Source organism: Patella vulgata, chromosome 4 (genome assembly GCF_932274485.2).
Source record: "Patella vulgata chromosome 4, xgPatVulg1.2, whole genome shotgun sequence".
Lineage (NCBI taxonomy): Eukaryota > Metazoa > Mollusca > Gastropoda > Patellidae > Patella > Patella vulgata.
The window spans coordinates 45,445,701-45,470,058 of NC_065882.2; the positions used below are offsets into that span (position 1 = coordinate 45,445,701).

At 34.0% G+C, this 24,358-nt stretch overlaps 1 protein-coding gene across 1 annotated transcript; it reads right to left on the reverse strand.

Annotated features, from left to right (window-relative positions):
* Positions 1 to 1,792: 1,792 nt before the first annotated feature.
* Positions 1,793 to 22,934, reverse strand: LOC126818213 (ectonucleotide pyrophosphatase/phosphodiesterase family member 2). Its single transcript, XM_050545483.2, has 31 exons — positions 22,916 to 22,934; positions 22,416 to 22,527; positions 19,103 to 19,202; positions 18,480 to 18,641; positions 18,013 to 18,166; positions 17,758 to 17,824; positions 17,508 to 17,595; positions 17,110 to 17,255; positions 16,512 to 16,643; positions 16,246 to 16,273; positions 15,902 to 15,964; positions 15,548 to 15,677; positions 15,226 to 15,370; positions 14,779 to 14,911; positions 14,109 to 14,274; positions 13,662 to 13,781; positions 13,061 to 13,136; positions 12,768 to 12,801; positions 11,208 to 11,343; positions 10,709 to 10,817; positions 10,104 to 10,265; positions 8,935 to 9,085; positions 8,366 to 8,432; positions 7,661 to 7,748; positions 7,273 to 7,457; positions 6,395 to 6,595; positions 5,041 to 5,152; positions 4,674 to 4,748; positions 4,189 to 4,318; positions 3,653 to 3,803; positions 1,793 to 2,658 (listed from the first exon to the last, which is right to left on the reverse strand). Exons 3-14 carry the CDS (start codon positions 19,179 to 19,181, stop codon positions 14,906 to 14,908), a joined length of 1,200 nt encoding a protein of 399 aa, XP_050401440.2. The 5' UTR covers positions 19,182 to 19,202; positions 22,416 to 22,527; positions 22,916 to 22,934; the 3' UTR covers positions 1,793 to 2,658; positions 3,653 to 3,803; positions 4,189 to 4,318; positions 4,674 to 4,748; positions 5,041 to 5,152; positions 6,395 to 6,595; positions 7,273 to 7,457; positions 7,661 to 7,748; positions 8,366 to 8,432; positions 8,935 to 9,085; positions 10,104 to 10,265; positions 10,709 to 10,817; positions 11,208 to 11,343; positions 12,768 to 12,801; positions 13,061 to 13,136; positions 13,662 to 13,781; positions 14,109 to 14,274; positions 14,779 to 14,905.
* Between the last annotated feature and the right edge of the window lie 1,424 nt (positions 22,935 to 24,358).

Sequence of the window (24,358 nt, forward strand, 5' to 3'; positions counted from 1 at the left end):
TATTTGACCAAGTTCGATAAAATTGAAGAAGAACGACTTTATTGTTATGTTGATATTCAACATGGACAAACATATGTAAGTTATTGTAAAACTATAAACACTTTAGTAACCTTCTTTTGTTTACTGATATATATGTCAGTAGTTAAACTTAGCCCATTGTATTTCCCCCCAATAATATCAAAAGAAAGTTTAGTTGTATAAGATATATGATCTGAGTTTTCAACAGTTTATTGGCTAATGTGTATATAATGTTGGCTATTTATTATGTGACCGGGACTCAGTATTCACCTAATATAAAGTACACACCAGTAATGGTGAATGGGTCATGTCACTTCAAAGCAAATAAAGAAACCATAATCGAACAGAATCATGTGATATCAATTCAGTTTTCTTTACAACCCATTTATTTTTAGCGTTAATTTATTCCTTTTCCTTTATCCTCCAAGCTTTTCCGATGTGAAACTTTGGGTATCAGTCGCATCCAGTTTCAGCCACTAGAAATTACTTGGGTGGATCTTAAATATCTGCATGGGGTGGGGGGGTGGGGGCTTTTGTCGGGTACCAACCTAATCGTCTAAACCCTATTACAAAGCTCTCCATCGTAATAAGCTAGACAACCTATGCACAATTTGACTACATACAAGACTGCTATAACAAGATTTGTCTGCAATGTATAACCATATTTAAATTGGCTAGGTCATTAAATTTACTGACATTCTTTAAGACGTGATTTTCTGTGGTTTTATAACGAAATGGCACGCACAGATTACTTACGCAAGATAACATAATATAACTCATTATGTAAGACTCAAGTTTTGTGGTGCAAGCATGTTCCCATGATCACCGCGGTGTACTCTTATCAACATTATCATTATAGGGAGTCTGACAAGTTCAACACGAACAGATTTGTCATCGTTTTTAGGTTTTACCACATAAAATCGTGTATTTGGTGACGATGGGACAGACTGGCGGTTGGAGACCCATAGGCCTTTCCCTCGCTCTTGGCATGAAAAATTAAAAAAAAAAACTGTTTGTAAATGGTGCTTCATCAAAAACGACTTAAAAAGGCACACAAACTGCGCGAGAACCACATTATTTAGGGACCCCGAGCCTACATCACAAGATCCTTCTCAGTCCATCCACATTGGTGTCCCATAGAAGCATATTTATCAACCATAGTTATATACTTATTGTGATAAAGTGAGGCTTCTGGTTAGTTGTCTTCAACTGACTCCAGTTCCATGCGGTTTTAGGGATGGATTAACCCAAACACCAAACTCGACTTTGCCTGTGACGTTGGGATCAAATATATGATGGTTAATCCAATGTGACGGACGAGTAGTTGAAGATTACATCGTCTGTCCAATAGGCTCGGTCCGCGGTCAGGGGCCAGGGGCTTATACACCGGTCGGAAATACCAACGTAGAGGGATGTCGGAAAGTGTTGTTTTGTTTTGAAGCTGTCTCTTGGTCACGACAAGTTTCTTTGGATGCATTGGTGGAACCAACGTCAACCCCAACTAACGAACGAGTGTAAACCCTATTTTTTAGGCGCTGGGACCATGTAACCTGTGTGTGTGTATTTTGCTATGATTTGATATACAATCGCCTTGAGATTAGGTTATCAAGAATTATCTTTTTTTGAAAATGTTGAAAATTATGGTTTGTAGATCTAGTTAACTTTATTTCTTCTCCTTCAAAACTGGGTGTATAAAAATGGATCTTAAAACACTTATACATGCAGATGTCTACCCATTGTTATATGTCTACAAAAATACTGGTATACATAAACATAACCATAACCAATTTTATCATTAATTTCAAAATGTATAAAAATATACAATACATGTAAAAATGAATACATAAGATAATATAAAAACAGTATATTTTTTAAAAAGAACAAAAATTACGCTAATTGAATTAACATTATACAGCATATAGCATCACGTACATTCATTAAACGTGCTGATATTGCCTTAGTAACTATAGCTTAATCATAGCATCACCTACATCCATTAAACCTGCTGATATTGCCTTAGTAACTATAGCTTAATCAATGAAATCAACTAGAAATAAATATGGGTATTTAAAGTCATCACATGATTCAGGGATTGTGTATGGTGGTTTTGCTGGGGGAGGGGTGATGATTATAAAAGTGTTCATTTGGTTTCTGCCGAAACTGCTTCTGTAGTAATACCATTTCTGTTTTCTGGGGTCTGTAGCTTATTCCAACACTGACGACGATAACTCAAAATAGTTAAGCTTCTACTTGTAATAACGAGTGTCCAAAACTGGTTAAAGGTCACAATAACGAGATAAATTACAAGACCAAAATTACAGTAGAATTTAGAACATATATACAAACTTAGGATTAAAATAATTATATAATAATATTTGATAAGCTGTTAAATTGCTCATTAGAAACCTAAGTATGACTCAAAAGCTTCTGTACTGAGGGAATAATTTAGTTTCTTGATTATTTATTGAACAAGTTAAAACGAAATTATTGATAAAAAGCGGATTAGTTAGTCCATAAACCATGCGGTAAATACATTCTGAGTTTATAACTATCTTGTATATCTGGGAAGAACTGTAGATGTGTTAACCATTCTATATCTCTTGTCCTTCCTTCGTGTTCTATTAGATAATCTCTCCATTTCTATATATAAATACAACAGTGCAGTTAACGTTTATGTAGCAAACATAAAGCTCTAAACGTAACAAGTAGACATAGGCTATACTCACTATTGAAACAGAAAGTATAATTTCTTAAGAAAAGCATTGTCTTTTAATTTTCCAGCTCCCACAGAGCAGGATGGGAATGGTGACTGCAAATTATTTTTCCGTTCTCCCATATCTACTCTACGTTGACAGGGGCGCCGGAACGTCCGGATGGCGGGGCAAAGGTGGGGGGTTTGGGGGCTTTGGGGTTCTATCTCTCACCTGGTTTGAGGGGGTCCCAGGGTTCTCAGTCGAGATTGTTTTTGAAATTCTTTTGGACGGTTACCATATACACCACCAGATCAGAATGCTACTCAGACAACTAGAAACACGAAACATTTTAGTGCACCTTGAAGTATGGGAGCCATGTTCGGGTTATGCACGTAACAGTAAATTTCCGTTCTGTAGAGGCAGAATTTAGCGCTATAGAATTATTTTCTGAACTACAGTTTGTAGACGGTAAGGGGTTGGGCGACATTAATCACTCTTTATACAATGATTTTATGACGAGAGTTATTGAGTATTAAATGAAAACAGACCCAGTAATTCGCTGTACTTTGCTGTAATGAGTATTCTGATCTCATTTATGACTTCAATTATTTTTCTTTCTCACTAAAATGTTCCCTTACATTGTTCAGGCGTTCACAGAGACAGACCCACGGTCGTTTAGCAGTAAATGTTGCCCAGTAAAATTGACTGTTGGCCGATTCTTTTTCGACAAGGATTCAATAGGACGGTACAGGGCGAGTGTAATGAGACCAACGTTCAGTCAGAGCTGAACTAGCAATGTGGGAGAAAGCGGGGGGGGGGGGGTAATAAATAGCTGGGAATACATTGATTGAGGGGAAATAACTAATAAATAGCTGGGAATACATTGATTGAGGGGAAATAACTGTGCTCTAGATCCTTATACAATAAGTAGAGTGGCCTACCTGACAGTTATTACTATAAGTAGATGTCTGTGGTAACATAAATGCTATGGTATGTAATTGTTGACACGTTGCTAGGTTACTTGATGATATATTACATCTTGTTACTAGTAGAAATATATGAGATGCCACCGGTACACTTCCATTAAATCGACTGTGAAAAATAAACATTAAAATGTTATTTCCAAAGCATTTATTTAGACTATGTAAAAGTAGATACAAATCGCTAAACGAGTTTTAAATTCCATTGCGTATTTTTGTGATACCAGTCTGGTTTTTAACATATCTTGAAGTTTTGTCCTTATTGAAAATAAAGAGAGCTAAAATATTTTTTGGATATGGGTGAATTATTATATCATTATCTTCTCGGTTTGTACCTCAAAGAGGACATTTTGAATCTCAACGCCGAATTAGGGACGCACTCCTCAGGTCATTTTTTTTTAAAAAATGAGAGGGGTGGACCGTTTTAACGGGAAGAATTTACGTTTTATGAGAAAAGTATTCTTTTTCGCGGCAAATCTTTTAAATATATACTAAACCTGTAAAGTTCGCCTGGCGAATCACCAATTCCATCTAAATTAAAATCATATATCGGTCCACTAACAATATTGATACCTCCAAAAATCTGTGTCCAATTCAATACCAACTGCTGTAGATTCTTCCAAATACCTGACATAAAGAGACAATTTGTTAACTCCGAAAGGTCAGACAAACAACAAATTCAATCATTCACATTCATACGCTATGTCAAGTCCGAAAGTGCGCCCCCCCCCCCCCCGCCCACTGTATCAGCCTAAAGCAGTAGGCTTCAGAGTAGGGCCGACTTCTAAAAGCACAATTCTAACCCCCGCTCCAATTCGGTATATAACTTGTGGTGGGTTTTGTATACCAAACATGGAACGATTACCCTCTTACAACACCCCGTACCACCTCTAATTTATTTGGGAAGCAACATAACAATTCCCTTTTACTTGTACGGATATCACTGGGTGAACAGTGACTTGTATCATTCTTGTATACCTACCCAATCTAAAGCTATCTATTAATGGCAGGCTATCAGTTGAAAGGGCAGGAACAAATTCTTCAGAATTCACAACATCTATCAGTAACAAAGAAAAAAAACCCCAATCAATCAAAAATTTATTTCGTGCCAATAATTTTTTTTATTCTAATATATCATTTCCATCTATGTGGACAAAATTTTAATGTGGCAATATTTTGCACATCTCCATATTCACTCGTTCTAATTTCTCATCAAAGATTTTTAACGATCACTACCATAGTAGTGCACCCTTTGCAAGCCAACCCATTTAGCATTTAAGTGGGCCTTTTTTTAAAATGTATTTAGGATGTCTATTATATTGATAAGCATTATAAATTTTCCATTTTACCTAAGAGTTTTGATTGTTTAGTAGAAGATATGTTATAACATATGTCATATAGATAATCAACCCGATCATCAGCATATATACAATTTTCAATAGATACATTAACTGACGAAAACTGAAAGTAAATATAAACAAAGGTGTATTAACTGACGATCACTGATAATAAACATAAACAATATATATATTAACTGTTGACCACTGATAATAAATATAAACAAGCTTGTCTATTTGTCCAATCGTATTATAGGTAATAAACTGTGCAAATCTGGTCTCTTACAAACGTCGAGATTTCATTTTAAAAAAAAAACCTTTTTGAATATAGTTTACGTCAGTGGCCTATGCAGGATTTCAAAAGGGGTGGGTATAAGTGCACATAATTGATAACGAAGGCAAGTTGTGGACTTAAATACTCCCAAAACAACATTAGTGTGATCGAGTTGAGGCAGTTATAGGACGTGTATTAGTCCGATCTTCAATGTGAATCCGTCGGTTTTTCTGGTAGAAATCGTGGAACAAGTTTTATTTTGAAGGTTTTGATGTTTAATGACAAAAAACCAATGTTGACTTTTTTTCTGAGTAGGTCTTCATAGTATGGAAAGGCCATTACTTGAGGCAGCCATTTTGCGATAAGATTCCACCTTATTTTTTTTTATTTTCACCTTATTTATAATGTTATCGACATATCAACTTTGATTTAGCAATGTATTAATATTGGAAGGGGTCGTGACTATATTTCAGATTTTTTTCCATCACTACATGAAGATATTTCCAAGATGGCGACCATTTTTGGCGGGAAAGTCGGCCGATGTGCTGATTTTTATAAAAGTAGTAGTGTTTGGTGTCAATATAGGATTTCAGGAGCTCACATGTTCACTTAGTTTGCATATTTCCAAGATGGCGTCCATTTTTGGCGGGAAAATGGGACAATGTGCTGATATTGATTAAGATGGCGTCTTTGGTTTCAATATTTATGTTTTCAGGTGCACAGATTCCATTTTTACCAGTTACAACTGTGTAAAATAATCGCAAGTTCACCTATTTTGCATATTTCCAAGATGGCGGCCATTTTGGCCCTAAATATGTGAATATGCGATCATTCTATCATTTTACACAGTTGTAAACGGCAGAAATAGAATCTGCGACCCCGAAAACATATATCCTGATACCACAGACGATTAATTAATATCTGCACATCGCCTCCCCCCCACCAAAAAAAAATAAAATAAAATAAAACAACATAAACTAAACTTCTAGCAGTTTTTGAATACCAAACTGAACAAACAGTACATCAAAGCATGTCTCATAATTATGGTATTAAAGTGAATCCTTTTAAGATAAGTAGCCTGAATTATTTTACCTGTGATGAATTAATAGTCGCTGATATCCAGTGTATGGACTGTATATCAGTATTGTAAGCTGTAATATGAGAATCTTGGTAGAGAATAGTTACATTAACATTGGACTGCGTTGCTATGGCTGCTCCAAATGGTAAATGGATTTGATCTAAACTATCTTTCTGATTCAAGTTGTCATCTAATTTAATCCAAATATCCGTCATCTGTTTAAATAAACAATGCACACGTGACACAGATCACGTAAACAAGGTAACAAAATTAATAATAAAAAGTAAGGTCGCCTGCGTAACCTTTTGGTTTCCTCCAATGACCCTGCGCACAAGCGAATAATTGAAATAAAGATATACTCCCAAATGTCTTGTTTTGTGTCGAGTGTCGAACCACGTGCTATTCTAAGGCATTAATCTGTGATTTTTATAGGCAAAGGTAAGATATTTGGGCAATATTCACTGATAAATTCGTGGCATGCACTTTTAAAAAAAATAATTGATAGTTAGAATTCGATGAAGAATAGTTGGAAACGCTGCATTTCCCCCATTTGATATGGTGTCTGGAAGACTCACTTTAGAATGTCGTGTTTCCCGATGTAACAGATGTAACGTGTTTCCAGATGGTTTGCCTTCGACTTTGGCTTTTCATTTGGAAACACGTACACCACAGCATAGCACATGTCCGTATTCATTATACCGGTTGGTGCAATCCAGTGAGACACTAGACTCCATTTCATTTCATTTCAATTTTTGGATACATTCGGGTAAAATAAAGTGTTCCCTTCGCCTATGAACATGAGACTATTGAAGTTTAAACAAGATTTCCCTTTTAATTCAATTATAGCAGCGACTATCATCGTGATACCTTAAATACAAAGAAAATCTCTTACATTGAAAGTGTTTTTATCACACTGTCCACACATGCTATTTACACTACGAGAGGACCCCACAAGTCTTCTGGCTTCTTTATATACTGACGCTGGTTGAGATTTGGTGAGGTTTTTAGGAGTAGTCAGGAGGTCATTTAAACTTCCAGCCGTTCCATTATTTGGTGCTGGCTTAACACCAATAATATCTACATGAACCAATTAAAACAAAACTTGGTTTATAAAAAACGGACACGAATCGAACACATTTAATTAACACGTTGAAGAGGTTTCAAACCTGTAAAATAGGCAGTCAATCGAAAAATCTTCATCAATGGTGTATTGGATACTACAGATAATCGAGGATATAATGCAACACGTCTGGTGTTAAAAAAGCAATGTTAGTACCTACCACACATAAGATTATACAATTCTATATTTTCAAACGTTTCCGACTCATGCCCCACTTTAAAATATGGTCCATGTGCGATAAACACTGCCTGTAATATAAAATACCTTTTATAATGTATGTTCCTATTTCCACATATCACCATTCTTATATTTAGCCCACTCAATAGCACATATATCATTTTGCACTTACTAATCTTATCCAAAAAAATTGAATTTATATTGACTTTCAATCCAAAATAATATAATCTTTTTTAAAACTGTGATACTTGTTTATATTTCAGAGGGATATTTGCTCGATATTTTGACCAATGCTTCCAAAAGGTAACGCTTGATGTCGGTAAGGTATTTGAAAGATATGTTGGTGAATGTTGGAAGGGATGTTTAATACAAAATTTGGTAATGTCTGGGTTTTTTGGATTTTTTTAAAAAAACGTTTTAGAGTCCTAGTCGAATTTCCATTTGTAATCCCTGGTCAAAAGGAGAGTTACAGTTATGCTATACCAACACCTCCTATAACTAATGTGTAAAATGAAGCTAAAACCGTCGGATTGGTTGAATCCATCATAGCACCAACAAAACTTTGAACAGACCTTTTTCATGTTTTTAAGTACAATACCTAAAATATTTAAAATTCAAATGTATTTATAGATATTACTTCTATACATAACTTTGTGGTAATTCAGAATTAAATTAAGTTGCTATTTACCCCCATACTTCTGTAAGCATTATCATAACCATGTGTTCCCCCAGAACAAAATCCTCTGTTAAATTTCCTGTAACAAATATCACAGTATAACCCGTGCCCATGAAAAATTGTTCAAAATCAAATTTCAAAAAAAAAAAAAAAAAAAAAAAAAAAAGTATCAAAAACTCATCAAAATAGCAATTAATAGGTTTGGGAAAGATTCATCACTTTTTAACTATCAAAAACAGTGTTCGCGAAATTACTGGATTTCTTACGACTGGCCGATTTAAAACAAAAATTCATCACGTTGTCCCATGACGAAGTAAAAACACCCACATAGTACCAATTTGGTGAACAGTGGTGCTTCCAAAAGGTCAACTGGATAGCGTCTCAAGACATGACTTCTTAAAAACTTCTAGGATTTCTGTAAGTCTGGCCCGTATTGATAATTGCGTCTTTGCACAATGAAGCCGAACAAAAACTTCATAATGCCTAAGCTCTAAATGCTCTACGAATACAACCAACGAATCTCTGATATGGTTCACCTTACCTTTGATTTCAGACAATATACTTAAGATGAAAATACAGACCTAGTTAATGTGTATTCCAGATGATTATCTAATATAAGAGAATCTATTCTATCATTTCTGGCGTAATGAAACCTTTTAGGTAGCTCACTCCTCTCGTAAACAGACATATTAAAATGACACTTCATTCGAGATTTCAGTTCATCAACAGTAACTAGAAGCGAAAAAAAGGCATTGTTACAGGTCTTTTTAGAATGAATGAATGAATGAATGAATGAATGAAATGGGGTTTAACGTCCTAATTTTCTGCCCGAATCGGGCGCCTGTGAAGATAGGCATACGACATGCAGTGTGCCATGACGGAAATTTTGCAGTGTACATGGGACCAATTTTATGTCCCCTTGCGAACGAGTGGCTAGACACTGTTCCTTGCCAGGTCCTCCGTCCTGCACAACCGTTGGAAAATCTATAGGGGAACTTTTCCGTAAAACACAGGGATCGAACCTCGGACCTCCTGGTTACTGAGCCTGTGCATCATTTACAAAACCACCGGGTCTTTTTAGTGGCCTGTATACAGTCTTTAAAAATCAAATAAATTTCACAACAGTAAAAACAGTAAAAAAAATTATCGCGCTTTCAGCAAATATTTTGCAGTTTATGTGACCCCAAACCTACCTTCTCCCATAGATATAGTTATTATTGTGGTTTAAACACGTAACCATGTAATAGTATTTATCACCCAATAATACATTCTACAGTAGATATCGCTTGTGTGATATAATATTTCATAATCTACTGCGATATCGATATCGCTTTACATGAATTTGATTGGTCAGTTGAAAAGGAACTACTTTTTTTTATTTTCAAAGAACAGTTCATTTCTTATTAAAAGTATCTTTTTTTTTTTTTTCAAAATGAACTTTTGTTATATAATTGACCTTGATGGAAACACTGGGTCAATATAAAGGACTTTGCAATGGTTGAATTGCTGTCAAAAAATAATGTATCACTACGACGTAATGTTCAGTAAAAGTGAAATCTACAGCAAAGAATTATATTTATCTATTTGTGCATGTAAGAAGGGATTGGGTGATAAATAAAATATCCTACTCGTCTTTTTTGATATCAAAAGGAGATTCTCTATATATTACCAAATTCGAAAATGCAAAGTTACAATTTATTTGTAAAATTAAAAATTAAAATCTTTCGTTGCTTTTCATTAACGAACTTACAAGTTGGATTACTAAGTTCCTGTATAGTACTCTTCGGTCCTCTAATATAATTTGCTGCTATGCGACCAAATCCTCCTTGATAAACATAAAACTCTTTTAATTCTGTAGAGTTAAAAACTGTGCTTAAGTCGTTTACTTTATCACAGCTTATAGGTGCCATACCTGTATAATATACAACCTGGGAATCAGATACATGATAAACATATATTATTCTGTAGAAACGCAACATGTTCGATGTAAATATTGCCCGTTTTCTTAGATCTGTGAACAGTTAAAACCATCCAGAAATGCATACTATTAATATTCAGATAAACATAGAAGTAACTTGTGTTTGTAATATGGACGTAAATAAAAGACGGGGAAAGTCTGAAAAATTCAGGATAGTTATTTATTCAGTGTCCAATGGAAACGTCATTATTTATTGACAAAAATATTAAATACAACAGTAGAAACACAAATTGATTTTCAGGCAGACTTTTAACAAGAAAAGAGAGAAATGGTGTAAGGTGTATAAGTATACCCACCACCGGACAGCGTTAGCTTATTATGATACGTTATTTTACCCATCTACAACCAATTCTCAAATAGAATACACAACTATATACCGTGATCAGCCAACAGCATGATATTAACACAATGATGTAAATCATTCTGATAAAGTTCATCCATCAACACTTCAATAACATTATCCATCTTTCTCAATACTTCATCTATCTGAAATTATATAAAGAAATCAACATTCCTACATTATATTCTAATACAAGACATGTATTTACTAAAATGCATTTTCAAAAAGACCTTTAAAATAACCTTCAGTAACTTTAAATTTATCAAATTTATGTAGGAATACCGGTACCACGAGATCTGGTTAGGGCTTTGTTACTAAAACCCAAACAAAGATTTAATCCATTTTCACAATTCAAGCAAATGAAAAAGTTAATCACGAAGTATTTCGGTCCTAGAAAGCTTGGGAGCGAAAAGAGAGGGATCTAGGACAAGCTCTCAATTTGAATTACTAATCTTTTGCCAACTTGGTTAATTCACCGGCATAATAATTATAAAAATCATCCGGTACTTTGGGCTACAGCCTATATTATAACTAACCTTTTCTGAATCTGGTCCATATTGATGACCAGCATGATCCGGCTCATTAAAATATAATGTCAATATGTCTGGTCTGTTAGTGGGATCTTTTAACCATCTTACAGCAGTTTCTACTCTATCTATAAACGATGTACCCCTATAAACATACAGAACAATATCTATAAACGATGTACCCCTATAAACATACAGAACAATATCTATAATTTCCTACAGCCTTATTGACAACAATAATAATGCAGAGAATGAGAAATTGTTAGTTCGTGACGATGACCTTACCAATTATATAGCAGGCCTAAAAAGTAGTGCGAAGAAAGACAGACAAATAACTTGATCATCTCTGGTGACACCAAAAGCAGGTTTAGATATACAATTCTAAAACTAAAACTAAACAAAATTCCAAGATTGTCGTATACCAAGACAAATCAAAACAAGCTACACTGTAAAAAATATCCATTTTTTATGTGGCCGAATTCCGTAGTTTAACACTTTTTTCCTGTTAATCGATGGCTTTTTTCGGAGAAATTGTGTTAAAAGTGTGAATTATTTCTTCAAATTTCGTGTTTTATGTATTTCTTTGTAATACCGGTATTCAGTATAAAACAGGAAATTTCCGTGAAATTTAGGGATAAAATGTTTTATTCCCTTCTATAATGGACTTAATTCTGTTATTTTACTGAATAAATGATGGAATGACCGGAAATTTCCGTGAAATTTAGGGATAAAATGTTTTATTCTATTCTATAATGGACTGAATTCTGTTATATTACGGGATAAACGGTGGAAAGACCAGGAATTTACGGATTATTTCTGTTTGCAAATGCAACGATAAGTAATCGTATACATATATAATCATATATAATAATTATCATGTTATAGTATTCATTTAAATATATTAACCATAATATGAATAATCATATTTAGTAAATTTTGGTATAATACATGTCATGTATATCTAATTTCCATTATCTATAAGATCTATAAAGTGTATTGTTATTCATCATCCGTTAATCATATTGTAAGTATTTTCATAAATGTATAAAATTATGTTTTAACACTACGTGTCTATAGGTTGGATTATCTGGAAATCAAGCACGCATAAACCCGGATAGTAAACCCGTTCAGCCAGTGTAAGCCGGTTTATATCTATGGCAGAGTTTACATACCTGCAAATTGACAGTACTACAAGTTTACATCTGAAAGCTTCTAACAGGTCACTCACGAGTAGCGGTTTGTGATACCTCGCGCTCGTCTCTCGATTACGATATTCCGTGTTCTGATATTGGGGGAAAGAGGTTGCGTATAAAGATTGTCTGCGATATCACTTCGGTGGAAGCGGATGTTAAATAAAGCTTAAAAAGTCAATGGTTAATTCAATGAAATTTTTATCACTTTCATGCTCAGGAAACAAAAATTACCAGGATTTTTTTTTCTGTATTTGAAAATGGAATTTATGTTAATTGAAGGAATTTCTGTAAATTACAGGAAAAACAAATACGGATGAAATTTTCCTAGTAATTTTTGTTTCCGGAATTTTTGTACGTTTTTTCACAGTGTACTTACGAACTGAAGTTTCTGTATATGTTTGGATATTCTCCTAAAAATAAAAATATCAAAATGTGACAGTGAATTAGTTTAAACTAATTCGATGTTTGTGTTAAAATGTAATATAAAACGTTATTTTCCCAAGCCCGTCCTGAGAGTGATTTTGCCGACAACCACTACACTTACAGAAGTCGATCTTTGATAGGATTTAAATTACAATTGGCCCATTCCTTTTTTTATAAATGCTATTCTGTTCAGGCTATCTGACCAATTTGCATAACGTTAATATATAGAAATATTAAAGGATTTACCTTGAATTTTAACATCTGACCCGACCCAGAAGAAAGTTGCCGATTTTTTACCTTGCCTTTTAGCTGTCAACCAAATCTATAAACAATGTATATTATATTGCGTCCATTGACAGATTTAAGCTACAATACGTAATAGACCCTTAAGAATTAAACTTAAGAATCAAATGAATATAATGCATAAAATTATATCACCTTAGTTTTGGGACAAGGGATCTTTACCTCACTGACAAAAGTATTTCAAAAATTGTGTGAAGTTCCCAAATATATATATTAAAAATGGTGTTATCAGATGTTCTAGATAGAGTAAGCAAACAATGGTTCTTGCAAGACCCCAACCAAATGAAGTCACATGATAGAAGATAACGCCCGTGCAGTGATAACCAACACAGTAACCATACGACAATTTTTTAGTGTGTAAATCTATTATTATTATTTATTGTTTAAAATGATTTATTTTGTTTTAAATAATGTTATCATTCAGATATTTTCTTACATTTATATGTATGCGCATGGAAGTACTAGAAATATTTTATAATAACAATAAATATACATTTAATCTATTTAGACAGAAATAAAAGTGGTATTGAGTCTGTATACTCACAGGTTCTCCGCCCCACCATCTACTATCTTTACCACTAGAACTACCAATACTAAACTTTTCTTTTATATTATAATCATACATAGAATTATCTACTATACCATGAGATTCTGGATATAAACCCTAAAATATCATAATCATGCCTAGAGTTCTGTATTGTGGGGTTAATGATACAAAACCCAAAATTTTATATACAATATTATGCATGCACTAAAAAAATATCATACTAGTTCTCAACAAATAGCAAACACCCTAATAAATAACAATAAGAAATAAAACCATAAATTAATTAAAACACCCCCATTCTGAATAGTAAGTAAAGTTTGCAACGCTACATTTTCATAGTGCCAATATATGAGCGATATATTTCTAAAGCTCTGAAACCACACTCTATTTCAACAGTATCAAAATGCATTATATAAGACAACAATAAAATGCCAGAATACTTACAGTGACTATAGTATAATGATTGGGGAATGTTTTAGTGGGATAAGCTGATCTCATGTATGGTACTTTAACACCACAGTCAGCTAATCTTTCAAATACCGGTGTCATATTCCGCAACAAATAATCGCCTCTAAAGCCATCCACCGAAATTACTATCAGGGGTTTATAACTAAAACATAATTTTAAAACATCTTTCAATACTTTAGTCTTTGAATAGCAACTTAAAAATAAATGACAATATGCTATAATACTAGACTGAATAATTCTTTTGTCGTACAAATAAATGAAATATAAATTGTGTCGGTATCTTCAACTGTATTTCCAAAATGATGATAATTGACATACTCCTTGACGTTGGGATATAAGTTATAACTACGTTAAATTTTGTTACACATCATTCTTGTTATCAACCACGTCTGTAACGAACATGTTTAGTAATGCAAATGAAATGTGAAATTTAATCCGAACGTCGAAAACACATCTTGGGAAAGTCTTCACACAAACATCATCCCTTTTACAATCTTCAAATCTTGTACATGTCCAAGACAATGGGTGGATAAGTGCTGGCGTTGCTGAGCAATTTGCCGCCATTGCATACACTCCTATATCACAGACAGGAACACCGGTTTATTAATCTATATGATAGGGATAACAAAAGGAAAACAAGACTTACTCTGATTGACACGTATTATGAGAAGGACATGGTTCATCCATCCATGTTCCAGGTTTTCTCTTTATTTCTGTTGAAAGTGATGGCCATAAAACTACCGGTAGATATGTCTGTAACCACGCTCGTTTGTTTAATTCTAAATTCGAATAGAATTTGAAGTTTGTTAAAAGTTCAATATCTTTTATTCGTGCTACATTCCTTTTCAGAAATTCCAATTCCAGCTAAAATTTAATTAAATAAATATATATTATTGAGTTCAAGAATTCCATGGAATAAATCTTGAATATGTGAATTACAGTTTTATTTATTTCGTATTTAAAACAGTTGTATTATTGTTAATTTCTCTAAACTGTATATCTTTAATAAACAAAATAATTTCAGGGTTTTTATTTTCGAATAAGAAAAATGTGAGAAAACACCCTGTTATAAATATACAATTTTAAAACCTACCAAACAGTTGCTGTCATTATTTTCATGAGGTAATATAAAGGAAAGAACATCTGGATCTTCTGTGCAGTTATTAATCTGGTTGTTTTTACATTTACTTAATATAACAAAATGATGAGTAGGAACCAGATTGTCTGTATTTTCATACCTAAACGTTTGTAAAAAATAATTATTATGCTATAATTTATTATGATTTTCCAGCTGTTAGGTAGCGTATGATATTGATTATTATTATGTATAGATGATATATAATATTTACATGCAACGATACAATTACATGTAGTTAAGAATATTTATATAACTCTAAGAACATTCAGTTTCTTACATATCGTAATTTTCGTTATCATCCAACAGACCATTAGAATTATAATCATATAAAGGTCCTGCTGTCACTGTGATCTGTCCATATTTTACTTGATATTCACCAATAATCTGACTGAGATAATCAAACACTTCTGAAATATTAATAACAATCCCTTTTATAGTTTTTTTAGCAGCTAGCGTGGCTTTTTTTCAGTCCATATGATTGTCTGCTAGGATACCCTTTAATCGATTCTCTGATTCCAGCCTTCCCCTTGAGCATATCAAAAGTAGATAGTGCTGTGGAGTAGATTCGCAACATATAAATTTTGTCTTATTTGTTCTTTTTTATTACAAAAATACCTAATATATATCTTACCATTATTGCTTATAGTTGGTGGCGATAGATATCCTCGACTATTAGTATTACATGATGTATTATCTAATGTAATTATAAAAGAAAAAAATATTTTACTAAAAGTGATGAAATAACAAAATCTCTGACCACAAATTAGAATATCTAAACATAATGTTTTTATTTGGATGCTCAATGAAATATTTTGATTTGTATACGTATCTGAGTGATAATTAACATTTACACAACAATATCACATATTTGTATACTACTGTACATTGTTAAAGAGGAACACACTTCTAGTTCGATCTCCATAAGAAATAAAATTAAATATATTTATAACACTTTCAAATAAAATACAAGCGTACCTGGGTCTTGGTAAATTGATGTAACATTCTGAAAAGGTAAATTTCATAAAAGTAGACCTGTTTTTTGGGGTTTTTTTTTCTTTTACGAAAATTATTATTAGTCAGCAGTAAATTTTGAACGTCATAACCAGTTTGTCAGTAAGATCGATTGTTCAGGTTAGATCGATTATTTTGTAATTCGAACCAAAACCGAAGGATATACTTCAGTTACGACATGTATAAGATTACAGTGTCGTAAAATAGTCTTGACGTAATAAAATATTTACCAAAGTTGGTACATATGATGTCCATAAAAATCGCTTAGATGTTTGACTGTATGCATGGACTTGACTATCGCTGTACCATACAGCACATGCGACAGAATCAAACGCCGGTAAAGCAGGTCGCCTGTCATTAATCTGCATTTAAGAAAAAGAAAAATCATTGATTAACCCTTTAGAAATTTCACTGAAATATTTTAAAGTGCGGGTAAAAAAACCTCACATCATTCATTTCCTTTAGTGCGAATGTTCAGTGCGTAGCTTCTCAATATTGATCCCGTAGCTCACCAATTTTTGTTGTATTTATATTTAAAGAACTTGACCAGTGACTCGGGTAGTTGCCATTGCATCCAAGTAGTTATATAGCTATAAACGTGTTACTTTCTAAAACACCTGATATCACTTGACAATAATTATTTGGGAAGTTCACATTGCTGACACATTTTAGTGTATCTGTTTATATTAAATTGCAATGTCATGATTACCCATGACCTTTGGTAGCTTCGATGCACCACGTCTTTTCACCGATTGATTGAAAAGGGGACAATGTGTTTTTGTAAAATAAAATAAGAAATCTATCTATATATTTTTTTTCAATTCTCACGTGATCAGTACTGCAGATAGGTTCAATAATACAAATCCGATTGGTGGTTGTATGTGTATCTGATTCTTGTATTGGAGGAGTTTTCATCAGATCAAACAATCTTCCGCGTGTTCCATTATTTGGTGCAGCAGTAATATTCATAATATCTACAAGACGATCCTCAAAAATATTAATTGCTCATGTAGCAACTGATAAAAAAAACGTTTACTTTAAACAAAACGAACTTTTCAGGGACGATTTCTTTCTTCTAGACCTCTGAAAATCTGACTTCTTTAATAATTGTATAAACAATAACATAAGCTCAACTATCCAAAAATATGTTTTAAATGTTTAATAAATTCATGATTTTAAAACAAAAGAAATACATTAAGTATTGTATAAACTGTGTTTAGACTAACCTGAGATCAGATTAACAAGTTCAATATTGTCAAACCCCTCAACTTCAACCCCTTCTTTAAAAGTTGGCCCATGGGCAACGAAAAATGCCTGTAAAAGAAAACACAAATTATTTTAACACCTGATTGTAAAAGGGAATTTTCAATATGGTATACTGAACATTTCAAATAATTATATATCAGTGGGGTTTTTTTGTGGGATCGGTGTGGGTTTCGCCAATAAGTTGTAAAATATGTTTACTCTGAAACTTACAGACATACTATCAAGCATATTATCATAACCAGAATCGTTACCAGAACATGACCTCTGAGAACCAGTTCTGAAATAAGAGTGATATCTATTAGATACATTCTTGTATTTGCTAAATGTGGGAGTTCGAATAGAAGCTTAATAGTTATATGGGTTGGGTTTTTTCGCATTTCTCTTTGCTTTTATCAATTCTAGATAGCAGCGTGAACGTAAAAAGGCCGGTCTAATTTACATTAGTTTTTCTATTGAAGGACCTACCTTGAGAACCACCAGCCCTCATCAACATCTACAATAATATCATCTATTCTCGGATTATTACTATAGTGAAGACGTTTAGGTAAATTTGTCTTTCTGCTAATTCTCACGTGTTTGCTTCTACACTCAACTCGACTCATTACCTCCTCAAGTGAAACTGATATAAGATAAAGTTTGAAACTGTTAAACCACACTAAAGGTAATATATAGAATTGAACACCAAATACAACCCAAAGTGCCTTTATCTAACAAATATTTTAGTCCAATGTTTATTACAATTAATCAATTGTTTCTGGAAAAAACTAGCATTACTTTTAGACGAAAATAATGGGTAGTAGCAATTGCAAGAGGGTCCCAAAAGTAGGTCTACGTTGTAAAATGAATAATAAGTATTTAGTCACCAAACACGAATATCGCACTGCAGTGAATCCAAATCACATAAAGAAGAAGGGGAGTATATTTATACTTACTCTGTGTGGGGTTTAATGGGCTGTTTTTTGTATAGGAAGAATATCTATATTTATTACTTATTCTACCAAATGTACCATCGTAAACATAAACCTTTCTTAATTCATCAGATGACAGAAACCCATTTAGAACAACCATATTTTCACAGGATTTTTGTGTCAAACCTGCAAAAAAGAGAGTACACAATAAAAGACACCGGGTTAGTGTGGACGGGAGTGTATTTGTGTTGTGGTCGTGGTTGTGACAGTACAATTATTTCAATATATTTTATTTCATTACTTTATTCGGCTTCCTGATTATGCAGTTTAACAATGTTTAGGACAAAATGTGTGTGGGTGTGGGTGTGTGTGTGTGTGTGTTTTGGAGGGGGTGGGGACTAAGAACCCTCGCTGTGCTAATCAACACATGATAGGACTTTAAATAGGGAGTTACATTTTGTATTGTATATTAAGGAAAATTCAACCCTTCCACAGCTTTGTCGTCTGGTATATTTCCTGGTGCACAAACTTTCAGTGACTTTAACAACTCCATAACATGTTTAAAAAGAAAATATTGATGCCTGCTAAAGAAATGAGCACAACATAATTTATTAGGGTATAAAAATGATATTTCTTGTAAACCTTACCATGATCACTAACAAAAATAATATTGGCAGTGTTAAATACACCTTCATCCTTCAACATCTGTATAAACTGACCTATCATATCATCAACTTCTACTAAATTCTATAAATATATCAAAGTAATATCATAACCCAATAAAATCAACACCAACTCCACGCCAATCGGACATTACATATATAATTAGATATTAATTGACAATTATAATGATTCTCACGAGAGAGAGAGAGACAGAGACAGAGGGGGGGGGGGGGGTAACGTCCACTCGACACAAACCAGGCCACTTGGGACTAACACACGGTTCAATTTAATGTTTTTAATTCGCTTGCGCGTAGGGGTCTTTAGCAGTGGGAGGAAACCGGAGGACACGGAGAAAACCCACAAGGTGGGACAGGCGACCCTACTCCTTTTCACGGACAACCGGGGAATCGAAACCACGTTAGTTGACTCAAAGACACTGTAAGACAGACCTTATGATAGAACGCGCACGTGCTAACAATCCCCCCACCTTCCGCCGATTCTCATGAGATAAATTGAACAAAATATACTGTTATAATTTCTAATAATTAATATGTTATTCAAGATTCAAAGAGTCGAGTTGCCCACATCGAATTTTTTCAAATTTATATCAATAGTTACGTGTCTCTTAAAGGGACAATAACACTCTTGCTGGCCTGACAGCTCCAGAAAATAAATAATAGCCTTATTCTAAGTACTAGATGTTTAAGTGTCCTACCTGTTGTGTAAATTATCCATTACATCCTATTTTACTTGTCCAGAGGGTTCGAAAATATTTTTAAATCCAAGTCACATTTAGTTGAATTTTTTCAATTTTTAAAATTAGGTGTGTTAAGATGAATTTTGTATCACCAATTAATTGGAATATTGTAAGATAGTACAATTTGATGACCAGAATAAAGATTGGGACAATACATGGTATTGAGCCTTTAAACGCATTTCATGTATTTATCATTGCTTCGCTTAACTCAATTAGCAAGCAGATGGTGTTACCAAGAAGATAACTATCTTATCTATCTTAGCATTTATAATTCCAGGATACTGATGGCTTTATTTAATAACAGCTATTCTAGAATCAATCTATATTTCGTGTGATAGATTTATAGCTCAACTACTTGATCAGAACTCGGTTATTAAATACATAACGAGGATTGTGTCAACTGGAAATTGTATAAAACGAAAGTAGTTTATCACTGGCATCATAATTTCATTAGACACGCGAATTAAAGATATTAATTTTTATAGTTGCATTGGGCCCAAAAAGTTTGCAGTTTGAATCAATGGTGTTTGTAATATGGAAATAGGACTCGTACCTTCTTATGCAACTGAAGAAATTGAACAAGATATTCATGAGAAATTAGTGAATCAATCCAAACAAGAAATCCACATTATTAAAACTCTGAATATAACGGATAGCAACACAAACAATCATACCATGGAACTCGCTACGTTTCAGATACATGTGAATAACATTATGTATGGATATATACTTTTCATTATATGTATCATTGGAATATTTGGTAATTTACTAGTCATTTTCGTTTTGACACGAAAAGCGCTACGTTCTTCAACAACCGGGATTACCCTACGGGTTATGGCCATGGCAGACACCCTCGTGTGTGTGACATCGTTTTTCCGTTATAAGACATACAAATTGTTTATGTCGAATGCTGAGGATATTTCTTCTGTTTTCCATACAGACGCCTATATAGAGGCTTACGTGGAGCCACTTTTCTGGATAGCTCTTGGTTCTTCCAGCTTGTCTACATTGCTATTGTCTCTTGAGAGATATCTAGCTGTCTGTTATCCATTGGCCGTCAAAAAGATGTGCAGTGCTGGTCTTGTCTGTGTTTTTATTGCAGCATGCATAGTGACTGTCATTATCCTCACCATTCCAATGTTTCTTAGTTATGGGATAACGATCATTAAATTTCAAGACCAGACCGTAGCTGTCGCAGTTTTGACGAAATTTGGCAAAGATCACAACTACCCGTGTGCATTCAACCATTACGTCATACCGTTTGTGTGGTACGTTCACCCATGGATAGTTTTGACAATTGTAAATATTCTGCTAACGAGACAGGTGCGGAAATCATCCCGCATCAGAGTTGGGATACCAAATGTTGTCAACCCAAACCGAAATTTATCTGTATTGGTAATATTGGTGGTGTTGGTCTATATGGTTTGTAATTTTCCTATGTGCTCCATAGCTCTTTACAAATTATTCACCACGACTAGTTCACAGTGCCTTTATGAGACAAGGGAGATAACCAACCCAGACTTATCTAAACCATACGTCATTGGTTCGGCAGTAGCTAATGTGCTCGTTGTTCTAAATAGTTGCCTCAATATATTTATCTATTGCTTTGTAGGGAGTAAATTTCGCAAGGAACTGAAATTGATCATTTTATGTGAATCCTGCAAAAAGAACACTGTAAACATAACTAATACGTTTCATATCACTTTGCCTAGACATACCGGGGACTCTTCATGTTCTAGGAGTTGACTAAATGGACTACCACGCCCAAGAACGGAACCCAGCAACTTTAACCCAACAACAAAAGCTATTACTAACGCCCTTGAAATTCCAGTTCATCTTGATGTGTTCACAATACACACTCCTGTACAAACAGAAACGATGTCTGATTTTTAATATTATGTCATCAGAAAAAAACTGAAATCACTTCCTTGGCAAGACATTTCATGTATACGCCAAAAGGTCCGCAAAATTAAATCGGGACAGTCGCCTGATAAAAGTTTTCTGGGGATCAATCAATGATTAAATTAATTATGTAGCCACAAATGAACCCAGTTTAAATAACAGCTTATTGTAAAGCGGTTCCAAAGTATTCATGATAAGGGCAATAACTTCTTTTCAGAAACTCATTAATTGTTCACAGTGTCCATCCTTAAGTGGATATATTTAAAACAATCATGTTTTGAAAATAGTGATAGTTATAAGTAAATGCAATAAATCTAAAAATTATCAAATAATGCGTTGATTTTGATACAGTTCATCCTTATGACGAATCGTGTATTGATAAAAATTCAGGAATAAATTTTATCTGTAACACATGTGTGCAATAAAAAAAATTCTTAAAATGCATGGATTCGTTGTGCATTTAGAACTAGCAATAGTTCATTGCAGAGGATAGAAGCAGTTAATTTTGATACACAAAATATAAATTGTCACTTTAACGGTGATAACTGTATAACGTTGATCCGTGTATGCTATATATCTTTTGTTAGAATAAGGAAACATGAGGGAAATATTTTTATACATAACTTGTTAATACATACCCGTGTAATTGTTTGTGATTCCAGATAAACAAATACAAGATCAGGTCTTTCTTTTTCAGATAACTTTAGCCATTCGGATACGGTTTTAATAGGTAGATTGATATTTTTCTTGCTGAAAAGAAGAAAGAAAACAAAAACGATTCTGAGCGAATAAATCGGAAGTGGCAACTCACATTCGTTTTATGTTTTCCCATTGTTCATTCATACTTTCCCGAGTGCATGGACAAGACAAATAAATGTCAAATCTTGATATTAACATATTATACGTGCATGGGCGCATCCAAAATTCGATGATCAGAGCCAGTCATAACTTTCGGAGCAATTTGCTCTTCTTATACGTACACGCCAGCGTGTACACAGGACTTCGATTTATCGTACCATCCGAATGACTAGATGCCGTTACTTTGTCCTGAACTACTGAGGACCTTTCTTTAACAACACTTTGGTGGAAGCGAACGTTAAATAAAGCTATTTCAACTGGGAAGGATATGCACACTTACTTTGAACCTGTACTCGTCATATTCGGCTTCATACCTAAAAAAAAAAATAACGAAACATTGACGGAGTTTGTCAAGTAGTCGTATACACCCACCATTAGCAATGTCTTCCGGGCACCCGTCCTCATTATCCCAGTGGAAGCAGAACAGTAAGACGTTAAAACCCATTTCATTTCATATCTTTCGGGAAAGATCTAATATCCAACAGAGCACGTTTATAAAACATCCATTTTGTTCCAATCTTTAAAAGTATCAATAGGCTCAAATACCGCAATCACTGATTTGGCCTTCCAAATTACCAAATTCAACGAATCCAAAATTCTGCCGCCAGAGTTTTTACAAGTACAAAAATATCAGAACACATCACACCGACCCCGAAAAATCTGTATTGGCTTCCAGTTCAACAGCGAATCAAGTTCAAAATATCACTTTTGACTTTCAAGGCGTTTACATGTCCAATCACCAAAATATATCAAGATCTGATCACTCTATATAAAAACCACAAGAACTTTTACATGTAGATGCACAGACAGACAATTTCTGCATTAACCATCAATGAATCTTGAAATCGCAAAAAGATCTTTTTACTTCTCTGCACCTCTCTTATGGAATTCATTGCCTTATAACATTAGAACCACGTTGACGCTCATATTTACAGAAGCGTTTCCATTGTTCAAAAGAGAAAACTTGAGAAGCGCAATAGAAACTTCTGTTTTAGTATTATCGTGCTAGAAGATTATTATTATTATTATATTATCCGTATACGTGTATTGAAGATCTCGATTGGTGGGAATACAGTCTGCCTACACTTTTATTTTCATTTTTATAATCTCAGCGCACGCCCAGGGGTCTTGTAAACCCACGAGGTCGAGAAGGCGCCCCTATCTCCAAGCCACATACGCTCACACCAGGGATCGAAACCACAACCGCAAGCCAGAAGTGACCGACCGGTTAGAGGTCGAAACACTCTAGATCACTAGGCCACTCCACCCCCACCCCCACTTTCTTATACTTTCAGATTAGTATCGGGGGATAACGAGGGTCAATTGTAATAATATTGCTAGAATTTTTGCTCTTGAAATAAGATGCCTTTATATTTCATTAATTAATATCTTTGGCAAGTTAGTAATTTCAAACATATTCCCATATATAGTGTGCACTAAATCAACTTAGTCTGTAATTGACAGTTGACATATAAAAAAGAGCTCTTTATCGAAAACATATGTCACTCATTTACCACCAGGATTACACGTGAGTGGAATTATTCTAATTGCATCATTTAGCTTAAAGTAACCAATCATATCGTTAATTACACAAGTTCAGGGCCATGATCACGCTTTATGGTGCATGATATTCATTTACCTTTAAAAGAAACCGGGGAACCCTGTAAGTCAGACTTGCATTAGATTCCAGAGATCGAAGGTACATCTGAGTTCCTAGACAGCC

Bases quoted from the DNA above. Each gene is read 5' to 3' on its own strand.
- LOC126818213 (XM_050545483.2), bottom strand. From the start codon at position 19,181: ATGATAGGTCAGTTTATACAGATGTTGAAGGATGAAGGTGTATTTAAC. The intron at 16,274-16,511 runs GTAAATATTTTA...TTACCTTTTCAG, and splicing joins CATCATATGTACCAACTTTG to AATGTTACATCAATTTACCA. The intron at 15,965-16,245 runs GTACGCTTGTAT...TAATTACATTAG, and splicing joins ATCAATTTACCAAGACCCAG to ATAATACATCATGTAATACT.